Raw genomic sequence first — 13,225 nt, forward strand, 5'->3', positions numbered from 1 at the left:
CCAATGTGCTGTGTAAAGGTTGGGCCAGCAGAGAGCATCAAGAGGGCCTTTCTCATGAGAGCCACCTTAAACACACAGAGACAAAGCTCAAACCGCCCTGTCTCATGCTCTCTGACACCCAGTGATTTTAATGCTTCTGTATGAGGGTGTGACTAGTTGAGTCCCACTACACCTGCCTTCTCCTCTCAGATGTTAGTTTAAGTATAAATCATACTGTAGATGGTTTCATTACATACTGTGTCATGTAAAACGCCTTAGATGTCCTTTTTAAAACTCAGCAATACTGTGGCAGGTTTTACCACACATCTCTTGCCTGCCAGTGCTAAAATCCCCCCTGTGCTCTGTCACTCAGTAATTACAGGTGTAAGCCAGGAGTGTCTGAAAGGCTGCCAGGTCTTAAAGCTCCATCACCTGTGAACAGAGTCCTTCCCATGACCCTTCATTGTGTCCTGTTTCAAAGGTCTCATGCTTGATGTCCTGTGAGGTCAAGAGAAGCAAAATGTTGAACCTAATGGTGTGGTCCCAACTTGTGTGCAACATTTATCTGAAACTTTTTCAGTGGACTATATTTTAGTTTACCCAAATGCTTCTATCCAGATTAATCAAATCAGTCGCTCTTAGTATCATAGTTCATAGTTCATAGCTCATAGTTGTGATAGCTTAGATTTGGCGTGGCTATGTGCCTGTACATTAAATCTCGAGGTCGTGATTTTAATTAATAGCTGTGATAAGAGTTGTGAAGCTATCAGCAGTGCATTGTGTGTTGTTAACAGGGTGCAGGTGCTGTCTGACATCACCTGCCAACCTGAAATGCAAATATTGGCCTGCAAACAAGCAGGTGTGGCAGCCTTGGATCCATTCACATCATGCATGCATCGTCTGTAAATGCTGCAAATCTAGGGCAGCTAGTGTGGTATGTTTTACAAGTATTGTATCTGATGTTTCCAGATACATAATTTAAAAAAATATATATATTTTATATAAAAAAAGTATAGTGAAAAGTAGCCAGAATGTACAATACATGCTTCTATAATGTTTAAAAGTGGAGATTAAAGTTGTAAGGGAGTGTGGACGTTGGGCTGTGGTCTTGCAACAAGTGGGGGGGTTACCTTTGATGCGGAAGACAGACGTACCCCACCCGGTGTCTGTGTGCGCTGCATATGTCCCCGCGGTAACTGCTCGCTGAGGATGCGCTGCGCACCGTGTTGAATGGACTGCACCATTCCTGCTGCCTCCGTCGGGGAGGCTGTAATCCGATCCTGTTTGGAGGAGCGGTCGTGAAGCCTGTGAAGAGGAAGAGGCTGCTGCTCTGCGCTCTGACGCTCTCCCTTCCACTCCTCCCCTTTCTGCTGAGTGTCACCCTCTTTCTCCCTCATCTGTTCACTCCCTGCTCGGTAAGGCTGCTCGGCGGCGCACAAGCCTCCGGGATCGTCGCATCGCATTGTTCACCCCTTCGACCTAGCCCCCCTCTTTTCAGGTCGACGTGATACGGCGGAGTTTTTTTTTTTTCTCCACACTCCCATTTCTAATGCCTTTACCAGGGGAATCTACTGCATGCACGCCAGTCCGGTGACGTGCCCGAGCATGTTCACATCAGAGACGGCGTCGGATTTACCTGAGAGTACACTGCCCTCACACTGTCAGTGCGATCTGCCCACCGCGCACAGAGATTTGGACTTCACCGATTATCACTGAAGAGGAAAAAGGAAAACACACCGGATTATCAGGATGGGGTTCTACGGCACTTTAAAGATGATTTTCTACAAAGTGAGTAGGATCTCCGCTCGTATTAACCGCCGTGTCACCTCCAGCACATCCCCATCTCTTATTATTTAATGTTTGACTCGCTCTGTCGCCCACATTATCTTTGACGCGCCTCTCGCGGCAGATTGTACGGCCACTGCGGAGGATGAACAGCAGTGTAGCAGACCCCTAGAGACGCCTCTTTTAATTGCCCGGGCCTTAATGTGGTGTTAGCGCTGCGTTAAATGTTGTGATACCACGACGCGATGTGGCATCCTTTCCACCATAGTAACTTAAGATGTGTAAATAAAAGCTATGGCTGTATTTCAGGGATGGTCACTGTGTGCGTAAATGGCTTGCTGCTTTGGTGCATGAAGAGCCATTTAATTCTGAAATATCAGATGAAATAATGCCTCTGTATCTGTGTTATACACTTGTAAATCTCACGTTTGTGGATGGCATTGGAGCCTGTTTTGCCTCAGTCTTGGCTGGATGTGCTCTGCACCTGTACATCAGCTCTGTTCCTCCCTTTTCTCCACTATGCAGCTGTAACATATCCTACATATAAAATCCCCTACTTCTACAGCACATGCAGACGTTACCAGTTAGAAATGGCACAATCCTCAGCACTTTGCAGACTTATTAGGATTCTACATTATGGAGCAGCGGTTATATTGCACTGACCAAAAGTAACTGCTTGCAATGCATGCATGTGATCAGACTGCCTATGCCTGTTGGAGTAGCTTGTTCCCTGACATTGTGCACTCGCCTCAGGCTCTAACCACAGATAATGGGTCACTGTGTCAGACTGCGTGAGGTAGAATATCCTCAAGGATGTTGGGTGTATTATGCTGGATGACAGCCATAAAATTACGCTTTCTTTTAACTGAAAATGCAAAGTACAAACAGTAATGCAAGCACATTTGTTAATCACGTATAGTTCTGAACATCCCTGGTGGTGGGGGATTTTGCACAGTTAATCCTAATAATTATCTCAATCAGGGAGCAGCAGTCTGAGTGTTTGCTCATTTGTATTCTCCATCCATTTTGTGGATGTACTCATTCTAAGATACCATGATTGCTTGAATATTTTAGCGCTACTCTTTGCTTGCTGGGGCAGCAACTGGACAAATTCACCCCCATCTATCTGGTTTAAATGCAATTGTGGCCCTTTAAAATCCTCCAACTTGAACAGTCCTGTTCAAAAATGGCCAGATCCAAGATAGCAAGTTTTTCTATCTACCGGTGCAGATTGACGTGAAGGGAACTCTTTCATGGCTGCCTGAACCACTACTTGAAAAACGAGAAAAGATTCATGAAGTGACGGATGCTGCAGGATGTAGTCTGTGTTGAAATGAATCAACACATTATGTAAGAATAATTGCCATCTTTAAAATATCATTAACTCTCTCTGCATCCATCTGGGGTGCTTTTGGCCAGAAAGGGAGGGACAACTGATTGGTAGTGATTTACAAACACTGCGTTCTCCGGTTACCTTTTCCCAGGCTGACACACAAGAAGAGGCTGCTTACACACTTTGTTTTCATGCTCGCATTTAGTTTGAGGTTTTCTTACATGTGCCATACACACACACTCAAAGCCAGCCAGCACTCCCCCTTCTCTCTCTCTCTCTCTCTCTCACACACACACTTGAAAACACACACACAAAACATGCACACACACACCCACTGCATGCATACACACACCCAGACTCTCCTTGGCTACTGAACTGCCATTGCAGTGAGATCACCGCTTTAAGAACAAGGCGGTTGGGTTTAAGAGCTGGGTCTTAACAACCATGAAGATCTTATAAACTCCTCCTTTGTATTATTTAGCTGAGACAGGTCTAACATAAGCCATATCAGCTTTGAAAACATTTGGACTACATTCAGACTGTTTTTGCCAAATTTCCTGGTGCAGTTTCTATACATTCCCCCCATGAATTACCTACATCTTTTATGGCTCTCTCCTTGAAACTGTCAGCAGCTCCACACATGCGCTGAATTGTGAGGAAAAAGATCACAAATCATTTGTCAGATCACAGTCCAATGACCACGGGGCACCTAACCTGCAGTACATAATGGGGTGCTAATGGTATACGCATGTTTGTATGAGCTCTGCTTGGACAGGAATCCTGTACTGATTACTAATTCATGTCTGCAGTGGCTGATGTATTGCTCCTTATTTAGCAATTTTCAGCATAAAGACTAAGACTACTTTTCTCTGCTTTCTTGGTTCATCACTAACTGTCCTGGTGTGTTCCTGAAGCTCAACACACACACACAGAAGACAAACGCACACTCCCCAAATTATAGTGATAAACAAAAAAACAGACATCTTGGGGAGAGACGTGTAATCATGCCACTGTAGAGCCAGACAGTACGGAGTCAGATGTCCAGTCCTGCTTTCCCTGTGCAGTATACAAACTACAATAACTAACCAAAAATGCTTCAAAGGAGCATTGTTTGCCTCAAACGGGGAAAAGCAGTTCTAATTTAAATTTGGTTTCTGGTTTCTCCAAGCCATTATCAGATTATACAATGGCAGAAGGAGCACGTTTTCCAGTACAGGTTGTGTCTTGCAGCCAGCGCAACAGGCTGGACTGTAACTGTAGACAAACTGTTGCTAAATACCATTGACCCTAAATTGGTATGTTACAGGGAGCACTGTAATCTTGAGAAAAACATGCCACGTGGAAGAATAAATCATTCATGTCAAAGCTGCAAAGATCAGCTGATGAATTTGTTTTCACGATCACCGATTGTTAAAATTGAGTTTTCATTTGTAGCACAGCTAACCAAGATAGCCGTCAAATTAATTGATGATGGAAATGATTAATAGTAAATCAAAATCCCATTGCATTTTTTTTAATGTTTGTTTTTGCGTGTGTTTAAAACCAAGCAAAGCTTTCACTTGAATGTGAACATATTTATTTAAAGAAAGAATAAGGCCAGGCTGTGAACCTCTTATTTTGCCCTGACAACTACAAATCACTTATCCAGCTAGTTTGTTTATTCATGAGGGACTGGCAGAGACGGTGATCACTTGCATGTGTGTTGAGAAGCCTTGCCAGAGAGAGTGGCAGGCATGGGATGAAGAAAATTGGCTTGCCCAAGCCTTTACACAGGCTCCTTTGTTTGCACAGTAGGGTAGGTGGTAACGGGGACTGGGTGATGTGCGCACATGCAGGTGATAGAGAATAATGAAGAACTCACTTGCTGTTTTTCTTTCCTATCAGTTTGAATCAAGCGTCAAACATCATTATCAAAGAATGCACCCTATACCCTCCCTGCAGAAGTGTTTTTTTAAACATTGTGGTTATTCTGTGTACAAAAACATGCTGTTCCCTTGGAGCCTGGGTGTGAATGTGTTTGCCTCTTATATTATTGGGTGTCTGGTTGCCCAGTGATTGGTATTCACTGTCATACACGTTCACCATGGAACACAACCAAAAATTAAGCACAGCTATGTTAAACAAACAATTTTTGTATGCTGCTATTTCATAATGTTAAACTGCTTCATCTACAGATGGGTCAAATCTTTGTGCTTTGTTATGGAACATGTTAATAAATTGAATCTCTAGCCTATGCATTAAACTTTAATCCCTTATTTGCATAAAGCAGTTGCAAGACTGTGGCGCCTGTATTTTATTATGCTGAATTTCAGACCTAATGTTAACAAAGTCTGTAACTTGCAAGAGCAATTTTTCTGCTTCCACCACTCTTTCAAAAGCTTCCCTGACCCATGTTCTTTCTGTAAATTTGCTTTTCAAGAGTTGGCTTGTTAAAAAATAAAGGGAATGATTTTTAGAAGAATGTATCGGTATTGTTTTTTTGTCTCCCCACTTTCGCGCTGTGATGATTTATAATGTTTTTTCCTTGTTTTTTTTTCTTTCTCAGATGAAGAGAAAGTTGGACCATGGCCCCGAGGTCCGATCTTTCCCTTCAGGAAAAAAGCCCTGCAAAGGTCCAGAGTATTCGAGGTAAGAAAACCAATGATTTACCCGCAAGGCATTCCAGCAATTGGAGATGAACCTTCCTCTCAGTTTTGCAATGCCCTCCCTTTGTTTCCACCTCTAGGTTAATAGAAATAATATACGAGCTTCATCTCATTATTTTCATGCTATATGCATCATAATAGAGCCGGTTGTGTAAAGATTTAATACATACTATACAGGATGCTTCATGTTCCATTGTATCTCTAGCATGTAGCCAGCAGCCCCAGATGTTACTCTTGCCCTGAATATTTAATGCCTGCTCTTACATGTAGCTGCATTAAAATTCAATCAGAACACAGCCACTTAACTGTAAATGTTGCTATGTAACTGGCTCCGTCTCAGCTTCCTCTCCCATTAAAAATGAATCAATAATGAAATCGACCCCCAGCTTCCCCATTTTGCAGTCAGCAAGCAAATTCCAAATCACTGAGGATGCCCACTGGATGGTTCCTGCTGCTGCTGCCGCTGCCCCTAACATTACACGGGTACATGGGTGCTCTTTGAAGTCCTGTGCTGCTTTTCAAAACCAGGCACAACAAGAGAGTCTGGCCTTGAACCGAAATATGTGGGACTTTGTTTGAAGTCTCCCAGTCAGAAATATACACTTACTTTCCATTTTTATTAGCTATACCTACAGTAGCTAAAATAAAGTTCTGCAGTAAATTCCATCTTCTTGAAGGTTTTATTGATGAGTTTTTGTTGGAACAGTAACTGTAATGAACGTTTTAGAGGCTGTAGTTTATGGCGCTGTAGACTTGTATTATACAGTGAGGTGTTTGTGTTATTGAGCCTGCACTACTCCATTTGATATAAATGAGGTGGACCGAGTTGAAAAAGAATAGCTTATTTTTTTGTGAGCTTATGATTTTTATTTGCATCTAAAACTAGCTAACTACCTTTTAATTATGTTAGAATATTACAGTTACTGATAGTACAGAGAGCAACAAATAACTTTGTAGTAGTATAAAACAAGAGATTTTAGTGTTCTCTATAACAATACGTCTGATAATTGGATCTTAACCTGTCCTTAATAAAGAATGGAGTTAATTAAGGAAAGTGCAAAATGAAAAAAGCAGATTAAATTTCAATTTGCCAGCAGAACAGAATGTGGGGCGTTGTTGCTTAATCAAATCAGTGATAGACAAATGCTTTTAGTTTGAAGTGCAGCATTAAACTTTTCACCTCCTGTATTTCTTGCATCATCTCTGCAGCGGCAGCACTCTTAGAAGCCTGTAAATGTTTTTATAATGTGCTTATTAATAATGCTCCTGAAATGTATTTGCAGTGTAACATGTTTTCTCTTTATATGTTGAAAGCGGTGCTCTGACATCTTCCACTAATTTGTGTAGTAGGCTCGTTCTTTCTGAAGGTCTCATATCAGTATTTAGTGATTTAAGGTGTTCTTGTTTTTTTATTTCGCTCCTGCAGCCCGACAGGAATTGTCCCTTGTCCAGCCACACCCACCACATTTGGCCACATCAGAACAGCCAATGGTCAGGGGCAACAGAGACGGCGTATCACCTCAATCCAGCCACCCTCGGGTCTTCAAGAATGGCTCCGAACATTTCAGGTGAGCATGCATGAAGATTTATTCTGCTCCTTTTTTCCTCCCCCTGGGCAATCCTGAAGCCTCGAGCAAAAGCTCATCAAAAAAGCAGATGTTGTGTCCAATCAATGTTCACTTAGTCTCAGAGATAATTGCTGCCTTGTTGTTGTGGCCTACCACATTACCATAGGCACTGTAGCGTGGAATTGGGATTAGCCGTACCTGTTTAGACTGAAAAGCAGAGATCACACAAGTCTATTGTGGACTTAGGGTCTGTAAAAGTTGTCCTCTGTAATCCTCTAAAATAGAGGAGGTACTGCAATATGAATATGCATGATAGGTATAGTTAAGATATTAGTTCTATCGTATTGTCAGTCAAATGTGTGTGCTGTGTATATAATGTCATATTATATTTTACCCTGTATTTACTCTCACTTTCCTATATAATGTTCCATATACAGATGCAAAGTAATAGAGCCATTTCTTTCATGTTAGGCGCTAATGACTTTACACCTCAAGGAAATAAGATGTCATTTAAACATATTAGCCTTGATAGAGGCCCTCTGACTTTTCATATAATGGGTTGCCATGGATTTCATTACCTAAGAGAGTTTAAACTTATTATCTTTGAATAGCTGGGGCAACCTGTGACACCTCAGTGTTTATTCTACATATATTAGTCCTCAGGTCTGACCCGCCTGCCGTCTTTAATCTTACAGCTCAGGCTGTACCTCAAAACTACATTCTGTACATTCCCCAGTCCAGTCTGAGCCTGTATGTTGCTGCTACACTGCATATTAGGTAGCGTTTATTCTTTGTTTTAATAAGTTAGATGTGACGATGGCACTTTTTTGTGTCTTTGTTAAATATTAAGATATAGCTAGCTTAGTTTAGATGGAAAAAAGTGGCACCAGGGTGCAAAGATGGAAACATCCTTCAGGTCTAAAGCTGTCTAATTAAACATCTAATTTGTTTTCTTTGTAAAGGAGCACAAGTGTAAAAACTAGCTCCACACATTAGTTGCTAATTGCTAAATAAATTGTTAAAAGCATTTTAATTGACTGAAATCTATCAGAACAACATTGTGACTGGTGTAAAAGATAAATTGTCACCTCCTGTAGTGTCTTTGTAGCTCACAGTACTGGTACATGCTCAAAATCTGTTTGGCTGCAGCCTTATTGAGGCCAGAAGAATCCAGTCTTTATGACATTAAGTGGGAGTTTTTCAGCACATTTCCATGAATGTCTTGAACTGAAGTATGTTGTCATCAGCACATCGTAATGATTAGTTGATCAAAAGACTAACACTTGTGCCTCTGCAGCCTGGATCTCTGCATCTCTGAGTGGTGGCACTGTGATCACAGCTGTTAATTCCTGGTTCGTGTCACAGCCATACTCCAATTTTGAATCATTAACTAAAGCACAAGTAGGCCTGTCTCATTGAGAGGGAAAATGGATCAGCAAAAACAATTAATCACCACCGAATACAAGGAGTGGTTCAGCAATATTTTCCAGTGTTTAAACACTAAAACCAATCAATGCAACATGTTTTTATAGCTTGTAATGGACTTACAATAAGGTTTAGAACCTTTATCACGTCATATGTAATATGTTCCCAAGTACAGTGGGTCAAACATATTTGTCTTGACGGATCTCTAACAAAAATGAATTGGGAGCCCTGCTGTTTCAGGTTTCTGTTTGGCAAAATATTCATGCAACACATAAGTAGCTGTTGCTGGGTTAGGGAGGAGGTCTCTGAACCCACTGATTACCTTCTGAAACCAGCACCTCTGGCTAAAGCTTGTAGCTGCCAAATTACAGGTGGTTTGTGTGCGGCAGATTTTCCAGGCTGCTTCGTAGCCTGTAATCACCGTCAGATTTCAGCGCTCCACAGTGGAAAAACAACAGTGGCTGCAGAGTCCAACATACATACAGTTAACAGTGTTTTTTAGCAGCGACTGTTAAACAAACTTAAATGTTCAAGCTGGAGAAATAAGCCCACAGATTCCTTACAATGGTTTTTTTGATGGAGTCTGGTTCCGGGTGTTCAGATTTTTTCACTGATGTGTTGGCTGCTGGAAATATGCAGGTGCCTCAAGCTACTCTCTGCTGCTGTGGAAGGCACGTAGGGAACATTAACACTGCAGAAGACAGGATGTCTCTAAGGCGTCCCGATCTAAGTATCAAACTTAGTGGGGGGATAGTCTTATACAAACACACTTATGCATCTACTTTGATGGCAGTAAACTGGGACAATCATGTTATAAGTGCAGTGAATTCAGTTCAAGTTACATCTACAGATGTGTTGGGTGTGGTAGTCATGATGTAGATGTTTAATGAATATTCTCCTGGCAGTGTTCAAATCGTGGCACCTGTCACAGCAAACCTGCCAAAAATGTTTTATCCTTTGAGAGTCAGAGAGAGGAAGTACAGAGAATCCAGACCGTGGAAAAAGGACCCAGAGAGAGAGGGAATGCAGTTCATGTCAAACTGCCTACAACACGAGAAAGACATGGATTTCTAAAAGGAACAGCTGGATACTGAGTCACTGAGAAACTATGTAGTAAATGGGGTCCTTTTAGCCAGGCTTGCTGCAGAGAGCATCGTTGTCAAAAGTTTAAATGATGCAGATTCTTGTTTTTGTATCTTTGGACAAGCTTGAGAAGAAAAAAAGACTCAAAACATGTATTGAAAGGTTAACTTTACAGCAACATACATAACTTATAGAACCAGTGACTTCATTCGTCCAAACTAACAGCATATTTAGCTGTGATGAATTTCCAAATGGGTTGCATATGATTGAGAAATGCATACCATTATTTTCCATTGATAACCAGTCTCATTGTTCCAAGCTGCTACTTGAAAGCAAAATATGTTTAATTTTACCATCATCAAACTAGAGCGCTTCAATAATTTAGAAGCATTTTCTCTGCGCTGTGTGTATTTCAGAGCTGGACTGGCCCAGAGAAGCTGCTGGCGCTGGATGAGTTGATTGACAGCTGTGAGCCCACGCAAGTCAAGCATATGATGCAGGTGATTGAGCCACAGTTCCAACGAGACTTCATCTCCCTGCTGCCCAAAGAGGTGAGTTCCTCTCCAACCCCTGTCCTCTGCCTCCTCCTCCTCCTCCTTCCAACCTGAACTCTCACAAGGTTTTTTTTGTTTGTTTTTTTTCCAATAAACAAGAGCCACACCGTCCTCTGAGCCTGTCGCAGTCCTCCCTCATATCATTTTAAAGCATACATAGTGGGTTTACCTGTTTTGGCTCAACATCGAAACTGACAATACAAACAATCTGAAGTGCCACACTGATGATAAGATCGCATGAGAGATTCTCACAAAACAGCCGAATCTCGTGTAGCAGATCAAATACTTCACACCTCGTCTGGCAGGTGTTAGGTTGAGGGGCGGTGTAGCATTGAGAGTGAGGCAACAAGATGCAAGATCTCAGGATGTCAGTGCCACTTGCTCCACAGGCAAATGTACAAACAGCATCATGTGTGTTCCCACCAGGACATGAGCCTTCTCCTTTCATTTTGTTTTCTCTTTGCTGCCTTTCTTGTTTGCTTTGACATCTTTTGATGATTCCCCCACCCCCCCCTCCTCCCTCCTCAGCTGAAAAAGGTACAGGGTGGGGCTGTCAAGTCATTTTAACAGGACAGTTCCTGTTTGCAATACAGAGACAGATGGATTTGAAACTATGAACAGATTCTGCAGCAGGCTGCATGTCAGACTTTAAAAGCAATCAGTGACTCCAGGTCCATTTTTAAAACTTTTGATATATCCTGAAGCCCGGCAATGAGTGCTGGCTCAGAAAGGCTTTTAGCTGATTGAGGTTTGTTGAGGACCGATGATGGTGAGTCTTCTCTTAGGTAAGTGACTTGAGGTGACCCCTGAAACAGCTGTAATGTGTGAAAACCTTCAAAATATCATCGGTGGTTACAGGTTTTAACTTTCATGAAGGTACAGTGATGACAGAGTAATTTCTCAAGTTGAATTTTTAGCTATATTCTGACTTAAAATGAATGTATTCATACACTGTGCAGTACTTAGTAGATTAGATCAGACCAAATAAAATGATCATGTTGTTAGTTAATGATAATAATTGCTGCTTACACAATAAATCTACAGTGTTAGACAGTTCATACCTCATCCTACCATAATCCTTATTATTGAGATGCAGTGATAGAGGATCGAGCACATTGTTTTACATAGTGCATTGAGTTTTCTGCATTGCTCTCCAAACGTGGCATTAGGACCTGCTTTTTAAAGCCTGTCTTTCACTGAAAAAAACATTGGTGTTGATATTGTGCTCATAGTTTGTTTTACATGTGTTTTTTCATATTTGTTTTCAGTAATTTTTCAGCTGGTGTTTGCACTGCTGTGTGTACACCCACTGCAGAAAAATAATGCCTCCCTTTTGTGTGTCTCATCTACTATTTACACCTCTCACATTCCTTGTCCTTGTCTTTCAACAGCTGGCTTTGTATGTGCTGTCATTCCTGGAACCGAAGGACCTCCTCCAAGCAGCACAAACGTGTCGCTACTGGCGCATCCTGGCAGAGGACAACCTGCTGTGGCGGGAGAAATGCAGGGAAGAGGGTGAGTCTTAAGGCTTTGCAGCAGATGTAGGCAGACAGACACCATGCAGCTGCCCAGCGGGAGCAGTCTGGAGCTACTGCTTTGGTTAATGTTGCGCCTAAAGTTGTAGTTACACCTGCTTTAAAAATAAACTTTCATATAAAAGCATTAGTTTTAGTATTAGTCCAGTCAGCATCGTTTTTTTTCTCCCAACAGGCATTGACGAACCTCTGCCCCTGAAGAAGAGAAAGCCTGCCAAGCCTGGCTTCACTCACAGCCCCTGGAAGAGTGCCTACATCAGGCAGCACAGAATAGACACTAACTGGAGGAGAGGGGACCTAAAATCACCCAAGGTAACTTTCCCCTCAAACTTCAATTCCCCACAGGTTAGCTGATCTTATAGATCTGATATCAAATGGCTTTCACTCACAGAAGGACAGTTCAATAAGGGCCTGAAGTATGAAGTTGATGGAAAGTTAGTGATGGGTCAGGTCCGAGCTCTGCAGTATTCGAGTGGAATAATAATTGAGATGGAGCAGAGTATGTTCTTATTCTCCTTGAATCCATTTATCTTTAACCTGTTCAGAAGTTTGGCTGCTGGTCATTCAGAGCCTCCCCAGGCATACATTAGGTTTCTGTGCTCTTAGAACTCTTTGCATATGCAGTTAGCTTTGTCATATGCTGAGCTGGCAGTGCTGTGACTCAATAGCAGAGACTGCACATACACACACAAGCAGACTGTTTAAAGAACTGGGTACACCTGCAGCTCTTGATTTTTTTTTTTTTTACCTCTTATCTCGACTTTACTTAAATGCACAAAGCACCAGAGACATGTCACTGTCAGCCTCACTATTTGTTATTTGCTTTCTTCTAGCACATCCTCTGAGTTTATCTCATTGCAACCATCTTTATGTCTCATCTAAAGGTGCTGAAAGGTCATGATGACCATGTGATCACCTGCCTCCAGTTCTGTGGCAACCGCATTGTCAGCGGCTCTGATGACAACACGCTGAAAGTTTGGTCAGCTATCACAGGAAAGGTACGTTTGCTACAGTATTGGCAGCTTCTTTTTGCTCTGCAATGTTTCCTGCTTGGACCATTACGATCTGTGGTTAAAAAATGTTCATAAATGTTTTAGATCTATTGATTTAGGAGGAAAAGACGTCAGAAAAGATGTTGGGTTATTGATTGTCAGCTACAAGAAACCCTGCCATCATTTGCAACACTGTTTGCATCTGTGCAGCTGTCCTAATGTTATAGTTGGTGATTAACAGCATTTTCTTTAAAAACTAACCGGCGCCCACTCATTCTTAGTCGATCTTCTCTTCTTACGTTTATCAGCTCTGCAGACTTGTTACA

The 13,225-nt window shown here is 41.9% G+C and overlaps 1 protein-coding gene across 2 annotated transcripts in view; it reads left to right on the forward strand.

Annotated features, from left to right (window-relative positions):
* The window catches only part of LOC114432419 (F-box/WD repeat-containing protein 7), a 48,798-nt gene that overhangs the window by 24,820 nt on the left and 10,753 nt on the right, over positions 1 to 13,225 (forward strand). The window contains exons 1-7 of one of the 2 annotated variants that reach the window (XM_028400437.1): positions 1,399 to 1,767; positions 5,643 to 5,725; positions 7,169 to 7,310; positions 10,235 to 10,369; positions 11,764 to 11,887; positions 12,083 to 12,219; positions 12,792 to 12,905. In XM_028400437.1, the coding sequence (XP_028256238.1) occupies positions 1,729 to 1,767; positions 5,643 to 5,725; positions 7,169 to 7,310; positions 10,235 to 10,369; positions 11,764 to 11,887; positions 12,083 to 12,219; positions 12,792 to 12,905 (774 nt within the window). In that variant the 5' untranslated portion in view covers positions 1,399 to 1,728. Of the gene's footprint in view, positions 1 to 1,398; positions 1,768 to 5,642; positions 5,726 to 7,168; positions 7,311 to 10,234; positions 10,370 to 11,763; positions 11,888 to 12,082; positions 12,220 to 12,791; positions 12,906 to 13,225 lie in introns of those variants that run through there. The other variant, XM_028400427.1, reaches the window with a different exon arrangement.

This window comes from Parambassis ranga, chromosome 1 (genome assembly GCF_900634625.1).
Source record: "Parambassis ranga chromosome 1, fParRan2.1, whole genome shotgun sequence".
Taxonomy (NCBI): domain Eukaryota; kingdom Metazoa; phylum Chordata; class Actinopteri; family Ambassidae; genus Parambassis; species Parambassis ranga.